We start from the raw sequence: 22221 nt of genomic DNA, 5'->3' as shown, positions 1-22221 counted from the left end.
ACTCCACGAAAGAGTGGTTTTGTAGACAATGTGACTCAATCCAGCCACTAAAACTAGAATAAGGAGAAGGACAGGAACCACAGACTTTGTGGATGTGTTTTTTTTCCTATGGATTTTGGTTGCACAACCTGATAAAAAACTGTGAATAAATGAACATTACAATTTGTATTCCTCCATTCCCAAGTTTATTGGCTGGTTTTTCTCCTTTGGCTCTGCCTGTAAGGTTCATTACTTACAGTTACTGCAGAATCAATCTGCACTGGCCAAAATCAGTGCGGGGATTTATAGCACAATAACAGCCCAGCCATCCAAGCCCCAGGTTCCACGTGAAAGAGCTCTGGGGATTCTCCTCTGAAATCCCTCCCCAGAGCTGAGGGGGGCATTTTTATCGATTTTGCGGAATTGTCACAGCCAGGTTTGGAGAGGAGGAAGCCTGACAGGTGCAGAACAGATTTTCTCTGCAGCAAAGGACCGTTTCAGAACAACAATATTATTGTATCCCTCTAGACTTTAAGCTCCTTGTGAGCAGGAAATGTGTCCACCAATTCTGTTACATTGCACACTCCCATGTGCTTAGTATAGTGCTCTGCACACAATAGGTGCTCTATAAATACCGTTATTTGATGGATAGTCTCCCAGAACAGAGAAGTGAAACTCAACTTCTTTAACCTTCCGGTGAAGCTTGCTCTGTGCTGTTCTTTACCAAATGCTGCATATAGGCCATGTTCTTGCTTATTACAAACCAAACCTGTCTTGTTTTAGAGCTCACCTCCTCCAGGAGGCCTTCCCAGACTGAGCCCCCTCCTTCCTCTCCCCCTCCTCCCCCTCTCCATCCCCCCGGCCTTACCTCCTTCCCTTCCCCACAGCACCTGTATATATGTATATATGTTTTTATGTATTTATTACTCTATTTATTTTACTTGTACATATTCTATTTTATTTTGTTAATATGTTTTGTTTTGTTCTCTGTCTCCCCCTTCTAGACTGTGAGCCCACTGTTGGGTAGGGGCCGTCTCTATATGTTACCAACCTGTACTTCCCAAGCGCTTAGTACAGTGCTCTGCACACAGCAAGCGCTCAATAAATACGATTGAATGAATGAATGAATGAATTCATACAACTCTATGGAGATTGAGTACCATCTAAAAGCATGTTTGCTTATCTTGCCTCAGTTTTGCGCCTGCAGAAAACTTTGACCTGTTAACTTCAGGAGAGTTGGAAGGCTGCCGGGAGCGGGTGGGAAGGGGTAAGTCAGGCAGATAGAGATCCAGCCAGGGAGACAGTGAGGGCTGAGTAACCAAAGATCTCCTTAAGGATGGATACTGAAATCTTGGAAAGCACTGGGGATATTAGGCTCCCTTTGCTCTTTTGGAAACCAACGCGTTTGAAAAGTCACTGTTAGTATCTGCTTATTTGAAGGAGAAAAAGACATTTGAGCAAGAAAAATAAATAAAATCAACCCAATAAAAAGTAGCTCAACTAATGGTCTTCGGCACAAAGGCCTGGTGTTTCATATTATCTTGGAGAGAAAGATAAAGCGCGTGTAGTCTCGGCAGGAAAGGGAAGGGAAAAGGTTGATTCACTTTACAGAAAATGTAATTAAGCATTCAATCCATGCATGCAGAAGTTCTCAGGGAAAAAACAACAACAAACTATTTGTGCATAAAATAAGCCTCGCTTACATTGAAAATGCAAAGAATTAATTTCAGCTTTAAACACTTTACTACGGCTGGCTACTGCTGGTTTTGATTTTTTAATGGCTTATAACTATTGAATGTTTGCATGGCTGTAAAGATTCAGATTTTATTTCCCCAAGTAATGTGTATTTGGGAGAGTCACTCAATAGCAGATGAGCTGTGACTGATCTGACACGCACATATCTGATTGGAACAAAATGAACTGTTGCTCAGACCACACATTTGCAAAGGTTGCTACAATTAGCTGGAAGAATGGTTCTAAAGCTGACCAGCATCAGACACATCTGATTTAGAGAAGGCTTTCTTGGTTTTTTTTTCTACAAGAGAATCATCATTCATTAGGGAAGTCGCCCATTTCCCCCAAGTATGGGGTGCCAGATTAAAACAGAAGGGCAGGATGATGAGCGGGGGGAGTTCGTTTCTAAATTAGGAGAGGTGCTTCTGCTGGGGAGCAGGGAGTAAAAATGTAAGGCTGCTGTTTCATGAAATATCACTGCAGTAGCCTGATTTCAGAGAGAGAAAGAACAAAAGAGAGTTTATATATATATATATGTATATACATATATAGAGAAAGACAAGGAAAAAAGGGCAAGAGTAAAGAAAAAATGAGTGATAAAAAGAGAGGATGAGAACAAGTGAGAGTGAGCAAGACTGAAAAACAAATGAAAGAAGGAACGAGAGGAGTGAAAGAGAGGAGAGGGTGAGAGAAATGGAGACAAAGAAAGGGAGGGAGAGATTAAGAAAGTTATCAGGGAAACCTGCAGTTCTTGGGTCATATGCTAGAGAGACGAGTTTCAGAGACTCAATCTTGACTGACTTCAGTTTTCCCTTTTCAGGTATGACTCTGCCTGTCCCTACTTTCCCTTCGAAACCAAAGCTTTAGGGCTTTTGGATCTCACTCTCTGCGGCTGACTCCCAGATGACTCTCCACTCTCAAGCGCTTAGTACAGTGCTCTGCACACAGTAAGTGCTCAATAAATACAACTGAATGAAAAACTCATGTCATTGCCATCACTTCCCCGGGCCTCAGGAAAGAAGAGTGACAGTATAAGGGAGAGCCAATTTCTGGAAGAACTGCTTTGCCTACGGAAAATGTTCTCTGAACTGCTAAGAGAAGCTTTCCTGGGCTCCAGTTGGGGGTAGGTGGTGGGGAGAGAAGACAACTCCCACTAGGGTCCCACCTGGGTCTGGGCTCTTGAGGCCCAACTCTTGACTCTGGGCCACTCGGTGAGAGGGAGACCATGAACGATGCTGGAGGTTTTGGGGTACTCTGCCTCTTCCAGTTTTGGGGAGCAGCCAGGTTTTTACCTGAGCAATGAAAATTCCTCCCACCACACCCAGAGTCCCACGTCCTGAGGTGGGTCAGCTCTAGGGTCTGCATACACCTTGTTCAGTTTTCTTTCCAAGCATGGGGAGTAATAAAGACTTCCATTTCATCTTCAGTGAAATAATACTGGTGAAATATGACCTCATTTTTGATGTCAGCGATGATTTCTTATTATCACCATGATGTGAAAAGTGAATTATTATTATTAAAATGGTAGATCACCTAATGATGCTGTGAAAAAGGAGGGGCTGGGGAATATTATAAGCCTAAACAGTCACAATCCTCCCCAGCTGTTTTCTCATGGGGTGAAGCTGAAGCAACTCTTAAGGAGTCCAGGGGTGTTAACCTTATCCTAAGCAGTCAACCAAGGGTTGGTCCTTTCCTCTTAGTTTAGAGCAGGCAGAACAAGAGTTATTCTTTTGGTCTCTCAGTGGGTGGTGGGTTCCCCAGGTTTATTATTATTATGATTAATAATAATTGCGGTATTTGGTTACATACTTATTATGTGGAAAGCACTGTACTAAGCGCTGGTGTAGATACAAGATCATCAGGTTCTACATGGGGCTCATAGTCTAAGCAGGAGGGAGAAGAGTATTATTGGATACCCATTTTGCAGATGAAGGACCTGAGGCAAAGAGAAGTGAAGTGACTTGCCCAAGTTCACACAGCCAACAAGTGGTCTCACCCCCTCTAGACTGTAAGCTTACTATGGGCAGGGAATGTGTCTGTTATATTGTTGTGTTGTACTCTCCCAAGTGCTTAATACAGTGCTCTGCACACAGTAAGCACTCAATAAATTCCTCTGATTGATTGACTGTACTAAGTTTTGGGATAGATACAAGATTAACAGGTCACACCCAGTCCAGTCCACAGAGGGCTCACAGTCTAACAGGGGGAGAATGGGTAATTAATCCCCATTTTACAGGTGAGGAAACTGAGGTCTAGAAATGTTAGGTGACTTGCCCAAAATCTCACAGCAGGCAAGTGACAGAGCTGGAATTAGAACCCAGGTCCCCTGACTCCCAAGCCCACGCTTTTTTCCCATTAGGCCATGCTGCTTTACTAAACGAGCAGAAAAATGAACCAACAGTAAGTAAATATCCTGGGATTTTCTTTTGAGCATGGTTCTCCCCCTCTAGACTGTTAGCTCATTGTGGGCAGGAACTGTGTCTGTTATATTGTTGCTTGCACTCTCCCAAGGGCTTAGTACAGAGCCCTGCACGCAGAAAGTGCTCAATAAACACAATCGATTGATTGATGGCTTTGGGGAGGGCAGGGGAGGGCCATTGCTGTTGGTTGCCCTCCTTAAGGCTTCTAGGCAGACCAAGCGCTGCCCAAAAAAAGGAATAAAAATTTAACGGTATCCCTGGATCTGACCTTTCGTGGCTAGGTTTCTCAGACACAGCCAATCAGAAGGAAACTGCTCCCTCATGTTAACTCTCAAAGCTACCAGGGCTAAGTGACCCTGTGATATTGTAGGGCCTACAGAGGTTTGCCGATGAGCAGACCACGTGCTCCTTTGTATGTCGCTCTAAGAAACTCTGGGGTTGCGTGGAGCCATTTGCTATTGATCCCTGAGCAATGGACCATCTGCAGTGTTAACAGGAGAGGCTTCCCTGTCTGAGTACGCTCTAACACAAATAAAAGACCAAAACAAGATACCAAAGCCCACTCTTTTCATGAACCCTTCTGACCTGAAGAAAGGATCAGTCAGTTTCTATAGTGATTTGATTTGGGGGACAAAGTTCCAACTTCTTGGAATCTAATGGAGACCAAAGCAACAGTTGTTTGCTATTCAATAGGTTAAAGGGGTGTGGTTACCGTTTGAGTCCCTAAATGATTTGGGAGAAAGATTGGATAAAAGTGACTTCTAAATCTGCATCCCAAATTCAGGAGATTGTACTGGTTATTCCTGGATTTGCAAACATCAGGGAGGCATCTGTAATTTATTTTAATGTCTGTCTCCCCCTGTAGACTGTAAGCTACTTGTGGGTAGGGATCTTATCCACCAACTCTATTGGGCTTTCCCAAGCTCTTAGTATGGTGCTCTGCACACAATAAGCACTAAGTAAACACCAGTAATTGAAATTTTGGTCATTCTACACCCCTCAGAATCAGAGGGGTGTGCATGGAGGTGGCTCAGGGTGAAATTTATGATAGGGTTCAGGCTCTTCTGGAGTGGGCAGTCTAGATGCCTGGGACCTCTAAACTTTGCACTTCAATTACTCTTAAATGACATAGAAAATAAAATGTACAACTTGGATTTATCAAGCTCAGAAATGTCATGAACATCAAATGCTAATTGGGTACTCTACAACAGGGCTGCGCTTTCAAACAAACTTCTGTTGACACAGTGTGCCACAGAATTGTTGTCCTTAGTTATCGCAAATGACAATACCGATCATGCCACCACACAAAGCTGCTACCAATCAAAAATATGAAATCACATAATGGCCAGGGTCTTGGCATCTCTTTCCCTCCAAGCTTAGCTTGGGGACCGTGCTATGAAGGAAACCCAGGACCCGCTCGTGACATCTGGCTGAGGGCAGGACTCACTCCCAGAATGTTTTGTGCAGGCAGTACAAAAGTGAGGCAGCTGAGCAATCAAAGTGGCATAGAAAACAGGGAGTTAGTCCCACTCCCCTCAACCCAGAGAACTCCCAATAACAAACGTCTCTCCAAGATGTCCTTGTGGTGGAAAAGAACACAGGGCTAGTCTTCACAAACTGTTCCTTAAGGGGAAAAGAAAGAGAAGAAAAAAAAAGAAAGGAGGGGGAAAAAGCTGCAACAGTAGTAAATCATGGGGAGTGTGGTGAGCACAAAGGAATTATCATCGTTGTTTCTTTTTATTTGTGCTTGTTGTATGGTGTCAGGGTGATTACTGGTTTTATTTGAATTTTTTATTTGCTGCTAGATTTACTTACTGAAAATGAACAGATAAATAGGGTTGTTCCTCAGCTACAGCAAGTCACTGCTACTGCAACAGTGCCCCTAAACACCCACCTACGTTCCCTCTCTCCCTCCCTCCCCCGGTCTGCTCACCCACCTAATTTATGAATAAGCTTCACAACCCAGTGAAGTCTTTATAATGGGAAGGCCAAATGGGTCCCATATAGCACTCAAAAATCCCAAGCACAGCGACACGCATGACATCACGTACATTGAGCCAGACACCCAGCGTGACACACGAGGAGAGTCAGGTCTCAGGTCAGGTAGGCTAAAGGTCTTTTCTGGAGGCCTTCTGCCTTGGTCACCAATTCTGGCTCACCACTGTGGCTCAGTGGAAAGAGCACGGGCTTTGGAATCAGCGGTCATGGGTTCAAATCCCGGCTCTGCCAATTGTCAGCTGTGTGACTTTGGGCAAGTCACTTAACTTCTCTGTGCCTCAGTTACCTCATCTGTAAAATGGGGATTAAGACTGTGAGCCCCCCATGGGACAACCTGATCACCTTATAACCTCCCCAGCGCTTAGAACAGTGCTTTGCACATAGTAAGTGCTTAATAAATGCCATCATTATTATTATTCTTTCTCCGAGAGCCACTGAGGCAACAGTCCTGCCTGCCATTGGACTCCAGAGAGCATCAAGCCCAATGCAGGCTCACAGAAATGTTCACTAATCCCAGCCAGCCCAGCAACAACCAAAACCCCAGAGCAACCAAAGGGCATGAAGCAGGGTGGTGCACAGCTCAGCTGGAAGGAGGGGAAAGATCAAGACAGCCATGTGATAGAGGGCTTCTTTATATTTTGGGTTGACCTGACATCCCTCTGCATGCTCTTTATGATGTCAGGAAGTGGGTGCTTAAAAAAACTGAAAATTTGTATGGTCAAAGACCAGGTCCGGAGGCACACAGTGAGCTGCCCACCTTGGATCATGCTGCTATTTTGGAATTCCCTGTGATCTGGGAAGCTTGAGGGGTGCTCGGCGGTAAAACGACAGGCATGCTGGAAATGATTCCCCCTGAGCCGCAGCTAGTCTGCTGTGGGTTTGGGCTGGTCCCAAGCACAGTGGAAGTACCACGTTAATCCAAGCACTTATCCTAGGCTGCTTTAATTACTACTGTATCAGCCTCCTTGCTGACCTCCCTGCCTCCTTTCTCTCCCTGCTCCAGTCCATACTTCATTTTGCTGCCTGGATCATATTTCTACAAAAACATTCAGTCCATGTTTCCCCAACACTCAAGAACCTCCAGTGGTTGTCTATCCACCTCCACATCAAACAGAAACTCCTTACCATCGGCTTCAAAGCACTCAATCACCTTGCCTGCTCCTACTTTACCTCACTGCTCTCCTATTACAACCCAGCTTGCATACTTCACTCCTCTAAGGCCAACCTACTCACTGTACCTCAGCCTCATCTATCTCACTGCTGAATTCTCGCCCACATCCTGCCTCTGGCCCGGAAGGCCCTCCCTCTTCATATCCGATAGACAATTATTCTCTCCATTTTCAGAGCTCTATTGAAGGTACATTTCCTTCAAGAGGCCTCCCTGACTAAGCCCTCATTTCCTCTTTACCCACTCCCTTTTGCATCACTCTGATTTGCTCCCTTTATTCACCCCCCCAGCCTCACAGCACTTACGTATATATCCATAATTTATTTATTTATATTAATGTCTGTCTCTCCCTATAGACTGTGAGCTCATTGTGAGAAGGGAATGTGTCTACCAACTCTGTTATATTGTGCTCTTCCAAGCACTTGAGGTCAGGGCTCTGCACACAGTAAGCGCTCATGGCTCAATGGAAAGAGCCCGGGCTTGGGAGTCAGAGGTCATGAGTTCTAATCCCAGCTCCACCATTGTCAGCTGTAACTTTGGGCAAGTCACTTCTATTCACTGTGCCTCAGTTACCTCATCTGTAAAATGGGGATGAAGACTGTGAGCCCCATGAGGGACAATCTGATCAGCTTGTATCCTCCCCAGTGCTTAGAACAGTGCTTTGCACATAGTAAGCGCTTAACAAATACCATCATAATTATGATTATAATTGATTGAGTGGAAGCACTCACCACCTGTCAGATAACAATCATTTCAAAGATATAATTTCCCACGACCGACCTCATCCTCCCACTCTGTCCGTTTCGTTACCCTTTCTTGAGACAGTATAGAGGGATCCCAGAAGCTACTAGGAAACCACAATGGGTTTACACTGACCACTTGTGTGGGTGCACAAATGTGACAAACGGGAAGAAAATCAGATGCATGCCCAGCATTTTGTAGCCGCGGTCTGAAGAATTATCTCAATATGACTTTCCTTCTTCACCCAAATGGCCCTCAGCATTATCTGCAGCGTCTGAAGGGTCACCAAGAGGTGTTTGAGGAAAGAGCACTTTCCTGGGGCTTTCGTGCGTCAGCAAAGTCTGAATTGGAAATCAAGCAGCTGATTTAACAGAGACTCTCCCCTGGTCACCTCCCGCCACCCTTCTGCATCCCGAAGGGAGAGTGTAATTAAAGACATCTTGAGCTGTCCGCTGACATACACCCACATGGTCCCGAAAAGGAGCCGGGAACAGCCCAGGTCCGACCGGAGGCGGGAAGCGCTCTGACCACAGAGTGGCACTTACCTTGTATCCTGATGATTTGATGTGCACTCCCCGCTTGGTCAAGGTAGATTTCATTCGGATGAAGAAGGATCGCTCCAGGGTGTTGTCAGTGGTTAGTAGACTGGGGCTTGTTGATTCCACTGGGGGGGAATGACACAAAAACAACACAGACGCACATACACGTGAGTGAGATTTGTACCCAACTCCTCAAAGCCCCTGCTCAGGTGTGATCCTTGAGCTCACTAAAAATAAATGACTGATGGATGCTAAGAGTGCGGTAATCAATTTCCCGTGTTTGGAAAACGTTTACTTTGCAGAACGAAAGAAAAAAAAATACACGTACACATGGTAACTCAGGTCAGGCTCTTTAGCAGGAGAATTTCAACCTGGTTAACTCCTTCCTGCAACTCCCTGGGAGAGTTTAGAGCAGAATTCCAAGTTGCTGGGGGTGGCCAGTTTGGAGTTGGGAGGGGAACAGAGACTTCAGCCTAATCAGTCAGAGGCAACTCACTTTGGAAAGGGGGAATACCCGTTCCCTTCCACAGCAAACAGAAGTCCCTGATAAGGCCTTCTGCTGGCTGTCATCTTTTTACGCTCCACTCTCACCTCCATCAATTGGTGGTATTTATTGAGAACCTACTGTGTACAGAGCACTGTACTGAATGCTTGTCAGAGTACACTTCAGGTACGCCCAGCTCACTGTCTTTATTATTCCCTCGCTTATTTTCCTAACTCTGTTTTTCCCTCTACTCTCCTGTGGCTTGCTCACTGTTCCCTCTTTTCCCCATGTCTGGAACTCCCTCCACTTTCAAACTGGCCAAGCCCCATCCCTCCTCATCTTAAAAGCCATCTCTCCTTCTGGAGGTGTTCTCTGACTGGTCCCGCATCACCCCCCAATCATGTGATCCTCCCGCCCCGACCACCGGTGTCCACAGGATGACAATCATGATGATGAGGGTGCTCTTTGGGCAATGGAGAGTTGCTTCCAGGCCCAGTCATGCCACACCACCTGTAGAAGAGTTTCTGAAGGTGCAGGCCCCGAGGGGCCACACAAAGACCCCACAGTAGCCCCCGTGGAACCTAGGCTGGAGTGGGACCCTGTTCCCTCTGGCTCCAGGCTGTCAGTGGGGAGACCCAGAGTCGGGCTTTGTCTGGAGTCCTGACGTCAGCCAGGAGCTGCTGGACTGTGCTAGCATCTGGGGGTTCACTCTGGTTCACTGGACTAGAAGCTTCAGTTCCCTTCGGGCTCCAGCCTCTCGAGAGGGGCTCGACTCACAGTCGTCACTTAAATGATTAAGTGAAGACCTAAACACACCACCAGGCCATTTTCCATACAGCTCGTTGTGGGCAAGGAACATGTCTACCAATTCTGTAATATTGGACTCTTCCAAGTGCTTAGGACAGCACGCTGCACACAGTAAGCACCCAATAAATACCACTGATTGACGGATTGATTAAACTGTCCCTAAATTCACAAAGTCTCTGGCACCCCTCATTCCCTTTTTGGGCTTGGAGAGGCTGAGTTTGTGTATTTTGCATATCTGCATAACTGTCTTTTTCATAGTATTTGTTAAGCACGTACTATGTATCAAAGCACTGGGGTAGGTATAAGTTAATTAGGTCGGACACAGTCCCTGTTCTGTGTGGGGCTTACAGTCTAAGCAGGAGGGAGAGAGAATAGGTATTTAATCTCCATTTTACATTTTAGCAAACTGGGGCACAGAAAAGGTCACACAGCAAGCACTTGGCAGAATTGGCACTAGACCCCAGGTCCATTTACTCCCAGGCCCGTTCTCTTTCCACTAGGCCATGCTGCTTCTTTGTATATTTGGGTGGGGTTTTCCTTTTCCACCAAAGCAGCATATTTTCACATCACCTTGTATGTACGTATGAAAGAGGGTCCACCCCTTCTTCACCTGCCTCCCTCGCCCTCCTGCCCCACAGAAGCCTTCCTGACAGCACTATCCCCCACCTCCTCTGTAGAGCAAGCCAAGGGATGGGTTGCTTCCGCAGGCAGGGACAGTAGTGTCGAGTTTCCCAGGGATGATGATTGTAAACCCTAGCGGATGACAAAGCAAAAGCAAATTTTAAATTATGATAAAGAGACCGACTGTATCCCCCCCAGGAAAAACCAGAACGTTTTTTTCCACCGGATTTGATTCCGGATCCGATGGGGCCATTGCCTGCTGGAAGGAGGGTGGGTGGGAGCCTCTGGAGGATTTGTGCCACCCCTTGCAGGATGGACCCTGGCTGGACTGAACCTCTCTCTGGGGTCCTTCTTTTCATTATTTTTTTTTTCCAAGAGCATGAATCTGATGTCATTTTAAATGTACAGCTCTTTATCACTCGGGGGAAAAGCAGAGCCATGTTATATTTAGTACTTTCATTTCTTCTGATTAAATATGAATTACTATGAAATTTTTCTCATCATCTAACACGCCATAATACACCAACAGCTTTTTAATACACTATATAAGCACAAACTTCTGCTCTAAGAGTTTAATTTGCCCCTCTAATCCAATCACATCAACCTTATTTCTCTTATCAGAGATACCCATTTTGAATTAAATGAGCTCATTAGTTTTAATCAAAAGCAGAGAGATCAAAACTTAAACGTAAATGCTTTAGATCAGAACTGTCACTCAGCCGTGCAGTTCTATTTTACTAAAACACAAGATCAGAGACCCTTAGAACCGATTTTTCCTCATAAGGGATGCCGAGAGCTTGAAGATGCTACAGCTTTTTTTTTCCCCCTTTCCCTCCCATTCTCAAGGACAGATTATACATTTAAGGTTAGACGTAATTTCCCGATTTTTTGTTTCATCCCAGTGGAAAAGGCGAAGCGTGCCAACCTGCTGCTGCTGCTCCTCTCCAGGCCGCTGGCCCCAGGAGACCGAGCCCCCCCAGCCCAGGCCATGAGCCGAGATTTGGATCTTCATTTTTGGATAGCTGGATCGTGTCCGTGACAACGGACGAGGGATGGGACCTTCCCGTGGGCCGAGACGCAGTCTACAGTCGAGGATCCGGGAACCCTGGACCCAGCTCCCGGATGGATGGGTAATTTAGGCACTGTTAGTAATCCTCATTGGTTTTCCAATGTGCCACTTTGCAATACAGAATAGTACAGTAGTTACAGGGCCAATTAGGGAGTGCAGCACGAGGCTTTATGCTGGCTGGAGAAATGTGCGGGTGGCTGGTCGGTCCAAGCCAGGGGCCGCGGGGCTCGGGCAGGAATGCTGGTTCGATTTCTAGCTTCCAATCAATCCATCAATCATATTTATTGAGCGCTTACTGTGTACAGAGCACTGTACTAAGCACTTGGGAAGTATAAATTGGCAACATATAGAGACAGTCCCTACCCAACAGTGGGCTCACAGTCTAAAAGAAGGGTAAGAGTCATAGTGATCCCCTGGAGTCTGGATGGGCACTTAGTCTCAATGTTTTCCTGTCCCGGGCTCAATTTGGGTCAGTCGATCAATCGATCAGTGGCATTTCTTGAGTGTTTACTGTGTGCAGAGCACTATGCTAAGCACTGGGGAGAGTAGAGTAAGACTCAAATCGTATTTATTGAGTGCTTACCGTGTGCAGAACACTGTACTAAGCATATGGAGAGAGTTGGTAGACACGTTCCCTGCCCGCAACAAGTTTATTAGAGGGGAAGACAAGGACACAACCTTGCCCTCAAAGACTGGACTGGAGCAGGGCGGGGGTGCTAGTTTGGAAGCTCCTTGAAGGCAAGGATTGGGTCTTCCAACTGTATTGCATTGGATTCTCCCATGAGCTTAGCACATGGATTGATATACTGACTGACTGATGGTCACCTGTTGTAATATTGGGAGCCAAGTCCTTGCAGTACAACAGTCATCTCTGTACTGGCGAATGTTACTCTTCCCGTATTCTCACATACATTGATGATTCCATAATTATCTTATCCCATGCCAAGAACCCTCAACCTGAGATGGCTCTGAAGAATGAAATGTGCAGTTAACTGCACCCCTTTCTCCTGCTCCCGGACTTTACCCACTCTCCTTGGAGTAGGACTGACTGCAGCCAACCCATGCCAAAACTGCATCGCCAGAGGTCCATTTTCTAAGCTCAGAGATGTTCTTGGACACAGGGCCTGCCTGCCTCCCTATTCATGGCTGGGCAGCTCATGATTTCCATGGTGTCTTTTGCGATTAGTTTTTTTTTTCAGTCTCACCACCTGCCAGAATTCCCATTGCAAACAGGAATTTGGGAATGAGTCATCTCAGACAGACACTTCCCACTCAAGCAAATGGTTTTGAGTCAGGGATGGGTGGGAGGGAAGCCAAAGCAGAATAAAAAGACCTCGATCTACTCTGTTTTTGGTTAGTGAGTGTCTTCTAGTTTCTGAATCTCTAACATCTCCTTCATTTCCTGGTCCCAACTGCCACTGTCCAGCTACCAAGCATATGGCTGTGGCCTCTTATCATAGCCCATCTCCTGCCCTGGGGGTAGGTCAGCCCCTAAAGAAAGAAAACAGCATTTTCCCCTCAAACTCCCGGACTGTCTGCCTCACAGTGACCCGGTAACAGGAGAGGCCAACCTGAAATGAGACTGTGTCCTGCCACCTTGGATAATTTAATCTAAGCATTTTGGGTTTTTTTGCTTCTTCCTCTGGAAAATCATGGCCTTTCCCCAGTTTGCACCCCTCAAAAACTGTGGTTCCAAGCTGGGGCTTCCAGGACTTCTTGGGAAGCCTGCAACCTCCTACTTCCCACTCCTCAGAATCTCTTCTCAATCAATCAATCAATCGTATTTATTGAGTGCTTACTGTGTACAGAGCACTGTACTAAGTGCTTGGTTTTTTTTTTTTGGTTTTGGGTTTTCTTTCTCCCCAGTGAGAAACCATGGACAGCTTTGAGGAATGGCTAATTCCAATGAAATTGGAAGACGGAAGCAGTAATCAAAGCCAACAAGAAATGAATTGGAAAGACAAAAATCCCCGGCAAGAGGAACGCGGAAAACTGCGCCTTGATCGCAACCTGCCAATGGGCAGGGGTGGTCTCTTCTGGTGCTCTGAGCAGAGCCTATAGGGCTTTGTTACTGAAATGCCTGCTTACCAAGCACCTTCCATCCAACTCGGAGTGACTCACGGATTTCGAAGGTTGGATTTGATACTCTATTGGCCCAGGAAATATGCAAACGAGTTGGCTTATAAAGGAAAAAAGATAAAGATTTGGTGTTTGATAGACTTATCACTAGAGAAAATTTAACTCCGAAAATCCCTTTGGAAACATTACAGCCCACTAGGTTTTAATCCATTATCTAAACATTTACAGATTTACTCACACTCAGCCAGCAGAGCGGGATAGCTGGTCGCTCCACAGGGGTGCTGCCACGGATGGCTGAGTGAACTGTACACAAACTCCGCAAGGTACCAGTCTCATCGCTGCCCTCCGGGCTCTCTGAAGAGTCAACAAAGAGGCTCTGCTTTCTGGGGAGGAGGAAGAAGAGGTCCCTATCTGCTCCCACTCAGCTTTGGAGGGATGAAGAAAATGTCTCTTTTTCAAAGAAAAACAATTTTTTCAGCCTCTTGCTCACATGAAATGCTTCTTCCTCTGCTTACCCTCAGTCTTATCCAGGAGAGATCAGGAAGTTCCTCCGGAAACTTTAAGCAACTTGACTCCATGGAAAGTTTCAGCCAGAAACTTTCAAGTGAGAAAAAACCCTGAGGGATTACTGTTCTTGTTTAGGAATTGATTTTCTCCTTCATGCATTGGGTTTCTTTGCATGAGGAGCCGCAAGAGCCGATGCACCATTGTGGGGAGATTCTCGGGGAACTGATGTGTGGTTTCATTCTCCTTCTGCCATCAGTTGGTCTGGTCCCTCCTGATGTACATGCAACTACTGGGCTCTCTGTACCCCAACGGCCATGCAGGTTGGGCCCTAGCAGAGGAGGGGCTCATTCTCGGACTAACCGGTGGACTGATTCGATTCTGGCTTCAATGGGACCCGTGTTTTCCCTCTTCCCTCACTGTTGCGAATTTTCAGCTCTTGTCTAGTACACTTGTGCCATCACTAACTGAAACTCCCGAGCAAAGCTGGAATCCCATTTTCAGCATTTGCCAGCTGTGTGACCTTGGACAAGTCACTTCCCTTCTATGGGCCTCAGCTTCCTCATCTGTAAAATGGGGATTAACTACCCGTTCTCCTCTCCCCCTTAGACTGTGACATATATGGGACAGGGACTGGGTCCGATCTGATTATCTTGTATCAATGTGCTAGGCAGAGTGCTCGGCACATAGTAGGTGCATCACAAATACCACAATAATTATTATGGATAGGAACTGCATCTAATTCTCACTTGCCTATTCTTTCCCGGCACTTAGTACAGTGCTCTGTGCACAGTGAGTGCTTAATAAATACTCTTCCTACTACTACTATTACATAACGTAACTCAGGGTTGGCAGGGACCACCCACAGAGGCCTTCTCTGGGCATTCAGGGCAACAGAGGATGCCCTTGCTGCCAGCTATTCTCTGGCAATGTTCCTGGGCGGGCCTGCCTTTTTGGGGTTTTTTGAAACGCCCTATAAAGGCAGATACTTAAGGGGTCTCTTTTCAGAACAATGTAAATGCTGGTAGGGTGCTGGAGAGGGTTCCAGGGACCCTTCGCAGATTCTGCTTCAAAAATATTACACGCAGGGGACTGAGTGGGGCAGTGCTTTTATCACAACTATAAAGTGCCTGCCAGCCAATCCCACATCGAAAATGCACTCAATAACGCAGGGCCTTTTTTTTTTAATACATTTTTTACGACAAACATGATGTCAGACAAAGGGCACCAGCACCAAGTCTTTGTACCACAGTACAAAAATCACAATACATAAACACCTTTGCGAAGGCAGCTTGAAACCCCGTGTTTTCTATTAAAAAGTCATGTTCAATCTTCACTGTTGATAGAACAGAATAGCTAACACAGAGAACATTGTATATCAGAAAGGTCAATAGTTATTATGAGCTACAAATATATTTTTTTTCCATCCTCCAGGCTGTTTAGCGCATATCACAGCATGAGCAGCTGTCTTCTTTAATGCTTTTAAAATTAGAATCCCAAAGAGGAAGAAAAAATTACGTTTGCAATGATTGCTCTTTGCTTTTGTAAGTTTACTTTAATACACTATTTTATATACATGAATCTCCCATGCTATCTGAGAGGTGGCAAATGGCTTCGTGTCCCACACTGAGCTGCCATGTTTGTTTTTGTAGGCCACTGGTCCAAATCTCTCTCGTGCCCACAGCTGTGGCCACTGACACTTAAAAAGAAGCCATTTAACAGCAACAGCTCCCTCTTTGACCTCCCAGTGGGAGGGGAAGAATCCACATCCTGAGCCAGGTGGCGAAGGGTGGGGGATATTTTGGAGGGTCCAGGAGAGAGTCTGAATGGGAAGGAAAGGCCGTGAACTTCTTCCTTTTACCTCAGTGCCCTCCCCTTCGACCTGCCCACCAGAGCTGCTCAATAGATTCCCAACTTTGGGGAGGCCTTCTGGCCTCCCCACCAGCCCTCTGAAGATGGCTCCCATGGATAGAATGATCCAGCTGGACATCTGGGGATTTCCGTGGGGACCTGATGTGGCCCCCCGCCTCCGCCCAGGGACACCCGAGTGATTGCTGCATCCAGCCAGCCTGCTATTCCTTTCTGCTCATTCCGCCAGTCATTTCCTCCCCCTCCCCGGGTGGGCCGAGGCAGAAAAGCATTGTTCAGGCTGACCCAGAGCAACCCCTGTCCCAAAATTTCTGCAGGTTGGCATTCTTGGGCTTTTCCATATTTATACATTTTTTTCTAACAGTATATTTTCGCTACTCAGGAGCCTGCGCTGTGTTTTTTTCTCAAGGCTGAGATCACCCCCATGAATTATCAAATGATTGAGGTTTTTCTCTTAAAAGACTCTTTTAAAAACTGTCAGAATCAGCCTGAGACAAAGATTTATTATGAACTATTTAAAGGGCTTAATATATGTATCCCCTATGAGCTCTAGGAGTAAACTAAAAAGGGAGAGTGGAATTCTCAAAGAATGGGGAAAATTCTCCAATGCCTCCCTTTCTTCCCACCACGCTGGCTGGGGGCCCCGAAGATAAAATGTCCAACCTGTCACACGCCGCGCGTCTTCAGAAACCACATTCCTGCTGCGGCACAGCCACGAGCAAACAATGGAGTCCGTGTGCAAGGGAGCTCTGACAGGCGGCTGCAATTTACTCTCTAACCCACTCACTCACACACGAATGCAGTTGCATCCTGTATGAAGAGCCAAGTCGCTGAGAAGGGCGCTAAGCAGCACCAGAGCACTTTCCACCTTATAAGGTGTTGATTTTGATGATGATGTTGGTTTTAGGGTGGACAGAGTCCCTGTCCCACATGGGGTTCAAAGTCTTAAATCCCCATTTTACAGATGAGGTACCTGAGGTCCACATAGAAATGAAGTGACTTGCCAAGGTCACACAGCAGACATTTGGTGGAGTTGGGATTAGAATCTAGGTCCTTCTGACTCTTAGGCCCATGCTCTATCCACTAAGCCACACTGCTTCCGTCGCTTTGAGTACTCATCAGCGGCCAAACTAATAGAGAAACAGTGTGGCCTAATGGAAAGAATAGGCCCGGAAGTCTGGAGGCCAGGGTTCTAATCCTGGTTCTGCCATTTGCATTTGTATGCTTGGGCAAGTCATTTAATTTCTCTATGACTCAGTTTGCCCATCTGTAAAGTGGGGAGATAAGTTACCTGTTTCCCCACTCCCCCCACGAGCTCCATGTTGGGCAGGCACAGTGTCCAATCTAAGTAATTAAACTATATTTACTCCAATGCTTAGTAAGTCCCTTAATATATGCCACAATTAAATTAATCACATTTTCCTTAATGAGCTGCTCTTTTCCCACGTTTCACCTTAAGCACTTTGATAGCCACCCCAGCCCCATAGCACTTATATAAGCATCCTTTATATCCCATTTTCCCTGTCTGTGACTTATTTTAATATGTCTTGCCCCCTGTAGACGGGGATTGCTCCCCCTACTCTATTATATTGTACTTTCCCACATATTTAGTACAGCAACATGGTAAGCGCTTAATAAATACCACTGATTGATTGATTTATCCAACTGCCCCCCATCCATCCTTGAAATGCACCAATACATATGCCTTGATAGGGAAAAGTTAAGCCACACTCGGAGTACTGCTTTTATCCAGTTAGTCATCGATACAACCATAAGGAGAATGCTAGCTTTAAGAGAACGTGGGGTTCTAACCGAAATCATAAGCCGGTGCTTCGTGAAGGCCTGGCTCACAGTCACTCACAAAAGTACAAAAGAAAATTTCTCAAAGGCCTTGGAGGCAACCTGTCTTCTCTCATGTCCACACTGGCCTCTTTGAAGATGGCCAATGGCTCTAAGATAGAGGTAAAACCAGCTCCTGATTACATTTTTCTGCGGCTGCAAAGTGGGAGAGGGGATGGGGTCCAAACAAAGTCAGAGAAGCAGACAGAGAGGGAGACTGAGAGACAGGAACACAGAGAGAGTGAAGGTAAATCTATGGAGTCAGAGTCCACATTAAGAGACAAAGAGAGAAATGGAGAGACAGAGACAGTGAAGGTAAATCAATGGTCAGAGGCCACAGGAAGAGACAGAGGGAGAATGAAGGTAAATCCACAGTCCAAGATGATAGAGAGAGAGAGAGAGAGGTATTGGGAGAAAAAAAGGGGGAGAGAGAAAGAGAGACAGAGAGAGAGAATAGCAGATCCAAATTACTACAGACAGGCAAAAACTATTGCATAACTTAAAGTTCCTTAGACACCCAGACAGCTTTCTGAGCACATAAGCCCTCAAACAGCACATGGAGTGATGTATCACCCGACTACCAGTCCATCTCAGCTGCGAAGCAGACAGAAAGAGAGGGACAGAGAACCTCAGAGAGTTCTGGCACCTGAAATTCAAAAGTGGCACCCAGCAAGATTGGCTTTCATTTCCAGGTGACTGTGGGAAATGTAAGCCCTTGTCTTCTGGGAAATGTAGTTCTCGGGTTAATTTCTTCATTCTCCTTCAGTTCCTTGCCCTCCTTCCTCCTCAACCAATAGGGACTGGTCACAACCCGGGTCGGCCAACACCTGCTTCCAGGTGAACTTGCTCTGCTTTGCTACCTGGGAGGGCTCCATATAGCCTCTGCTGTGCCAGGGCAAGCAGGCAGAGGGGGAAGAGAAAAGGAGAAGGAGGAAGAAGGCATGATGGTTGCCCAGGCAGGAACCCCTTGCTCCACCTCCTCAGGGGCAGGCTAGCAGAGCAGAACCCCAGGGATGCAACGCTCAGAAAAAAGTGGGACTCGGGAGGTGTGGGTAGGGGGGAGCCATCTGCATGCCAATTCCCAGGATGCCTCCGTGGCTCCCGGCACTATCCTGGCGATGCTTTTGTATCTCCTTATCCTGGGAACAAAGGGAAATGCACAGCCTGAAGTAGGTCAGCGCGGCATCCTGGCACTTCCCTCAGACAAGTGACCAGCCCACAGGGTGAGAGGCGGGCGCGGGCTTCTCTGCAGCCGCCAGATCTGCCAAGCAGCAGGGCCGAGTGGCCACATGCTGGGGTTCCTGCTGGGATTCAGGCTGAGCAGGCAGGAACGAACCCTGGGAATGATAGGAATCCATCTACCCTCTCAGGCCCTAGCCAGGGGGTGGGCATGGGGGTGCCCTTGCTCCTGTCCCTGATGGGAAGGACCCAAGCCTCTCGCTCCCTTTAAATCTTTCCTGGCCTTTCAGGAACATACATTCTTTAGTATTGAACATCTTATCACGTGCAGAGCACTCCACTGTCTGCCTTCTGGACACAGGGTTCTATCCTGAGAACCTATCATATGCAGGATATTCTACCTCCTGTGACCAGAGCACTGAATCAGATTCTTAGGAAAGTACAATGAGAGTAAAAGACGTGGCTCCTACCCTCGAGGAGCTTGCAGTCTGATGGGGGAAGGCCAACAGGCACAAACTGAATACAGACAGTGGGCACAAGAGGGAAGATTTTAGACAGACAGAAAGAAGAAAAAGTAAATAAACAGCATGGGAAGGGTACATGGGGCAGGAACATAGGATGGGAACGTGTGATAGGGACGTGAGTCGGGAACAAGGATGTAAATGCAGGGGGCAGGAATCAAAAGGGAACACCAGACGGGGGTAGAGTTGGGAGCCAGGAGGAGGAGTCCAGAAGGCCTTGCCTCAGGCCTGGCCACCGGGTAGACTCCACCTAGCCACCGGGTAGACAATCACCTTGCACCCTGATGAAACCAGAGACGCTCTTCTCAATCACAATGGCCCCTAGACATTGGAAAATATGTGAAGGGTTGAGCTCTGACTGGGATGAGCAAGGGGAACAATTCATGAGTTTCTCCAATTCTGTCAGCACAGGAGCCCAAGGGCATGCCATGTTCTCAGGAGCTCAGCCCGGTCAATTTTCCATGGCTCATGTGTCAGCCATCTCCTCGGGACACCCCTTTTTACACCTTCTAGGAGGCCAGAATTTATCTGGGGATTTACCCGACAACTCCTCGTTGCCAGTTAAGCTGTTATTATTACGGCTGCTGCATTCAAAATAGTTTTTCACTGTCATCTGACATTCTGTATATTAAAACAATATTATTAAAAAAATCACATTAATTTTATCCTGGTAAATTTTTAATGTGCAGCTTATAAGGTAATCAGGGAAGATTTATATATTATACATGCAAGTATGGAGTACGGTAATAAACGTTGGCCCTGTAAAATGAACACGATGAAAGACTTGGTAGTTGTGGGGAGGTGAGTTGATGGGAACTTTCTCTGGGGGGGCAGCTGGATGGCCAGATGTCCCAGTGAACTCTAGGTCCTTTCTGAGACCAGACTGGAGCCCAAATTGGTTTGATCGGCTGGCTGGCGGGGCCATGAAGTAACATTGTTCTAAGTGACTTGCCCAAGGCCTTCTCCATGGCATTCGCAATGTGCATACTTCACATGTTTGATTACTTTGGGTCATTTATCTTCTGATTTTTGACTAGTTTGGATTATCCATATCCTGATCTCCCTCAGCTTTGCACTGTTAATTATCCACCCTGTGGCTGGGCTCAGGAAGCATGGTTAATCCAGAATTGACTGGCTTCCCCTTCACCTCCTCTGTTGTCAAAGAGAAGAGGAAGTCCAGTTTCTTCCACTATACCCCAACTTGCTCTCCTGGGTCACTCAAGCTAACCTACTCACCTAGCCTGGTTCTAGTCTCTCCCTCCCCATCTTCAAACCCCCCATGAAATCCCACATCCTCCAGGAGTCTTTCCCCAGTTATGTTTTGTTCTTCTTAGCTATTTCAGCCCCAACCCTCAGTACTTATGCATACAACAACTCACATGCTCTACTAATTAACCCTTACTCATCTGAATACCCTTGCCTCTTCTCTCCCTTCTCTCTGAAATCTGTATTCAACCTGTCCTCAACCCCACGGCACTTATGTACTTAACTGTAAATTATTTATTTATATTAATGTTTGTCTCCCCATCTAGACTAAGCGTACTGTGGGTAGGTAATGTGTCTATCAACTCCCAAGAGCTTAGTACAGTGCTCTGCCCACAGAAAGCCCTCAATAATTATGCTTGATGGATCTGAAAATGATATTGTGTCTGTCTCTCAGGTGGCAATCTCTCGAGGACAGGGATCTTGTCTCCTAAGTCTATCATACTCTCTCACGAGAAGCAGCATGGCTTATTGGAAAGAGCACGGGCTTGGGAGTCAGCGGTCATGGGGCAAATCCCGGCTCTGCCACTTGTCAGCTGTGTGACTTTCGGAAAGTCACTTAACTTCTCTGTGATTCAGTTCCCTCATCTAGAAAATGGGGATTAAGACTGTGAGCCCCACATGGGACAACTTGATGACCTTGTATCTACCCCAGCGCTTAGAACGGTCCTTGGCACACAGTACGCACTTAACAAATACCATTACTAGTATTATGCAACCAGCAGATGCAGATCACTACTGATGGTTTGATTTATTCTAAATAACTCATGAGAATAAAGGGATCTCAAACTTCAAACCACTGAGCCAAACCTGACCAAGATCAATTTCCAATCATGCACACAAATCCTGCCCCTAGAAAAGCTCAGCTCAGGAAATTTTGTCCTGTATAACCCACATAAAAGGAAGAGGTTCACATTTCAGCATTAAATTTAGATGTTCTTCCTGAATGCTAGTAGAATTTTATCATATTAGTGATTTTTGTATTCATTTTCATATTTTGCCTTTGCTACCGCACTGTGAAAGTTGTTAATATGAGTCTCGCATTAGCAACTTTCTATCACATTAGCAGAGATTAAATCTGCAAATGAAAGTCACCAACGGGAGATTAGTGCAAACAGAAACACAGCCTCAGTGGACCTCCTGGAGGCAACCGTGAATGTGTAAACAAACACCTCTTGCTGGACAAAGTGGGAGTGTCAGAGATGCTGTTCATTTTCAGCTTCACTTCCTGAAGCCTGGGAATTTGGGGTCTCTAAGTCGGAGTTCTCAGTCTGTTGGAGGCTTCCTGGGGTCAACAGGACAGAGTAATGGTGAACAACTGCAGCCCTGGGCTCTACCCCTGCTACTACTGAGGAAGTAAGCTTGCTGCACTGTTGGAAAATGAGGAGAGGAGGTGAGAGAAGGGGA

The 22221-nt window shown here is 46.4% G+C and overlaps 1 protein-coding gene across 3 annotated transcripts in view; it reads right to left on the bottom strand.

Moving 5' to 3' along the window:
* The window catches only part of NPAS3 (neuronal PAS domain protein 3), a 686751-nt gene that overhangs the window by 40634 nt on the left and 623896 nt on the right, over window positions 1-22221 (bottom strand). For all 3 annotated transcript variants that reach the window (XM_038756404.1, XM_038756402.1, XM_038756403.1), the window contains exon 7: window positions 8586-8704. In XM_038756404.1, coding sequence (XP_038612332.1) covers window positions 8586-8704 — 119 coding nt within the window. The remainder of the gene's footprint in view (window positions 1-8585; window positions 8705-22221) is intronic.

This window comes from Tachyglossus aculeatus, chromosome 14, assembly GCF_015852505.1.
Source record: "Tachyglossus aculeatus isolate mTacAcu1 chromosome 14, mTacAcu1.pri, whole genome shotgun sequence".
In the NCBI taxonomy this organism is placed as follows: Eukaryota; Metazoa; Chordata; class Mammalia; order Monotremata; family Tachyglossidae; genus Tachyglossus; species Tachyglossus aculeatus.
Note: the sequence above shows the minus strand (reverse complement) of the source record. Positions and strands in the feature narration are given on the sequence as shown.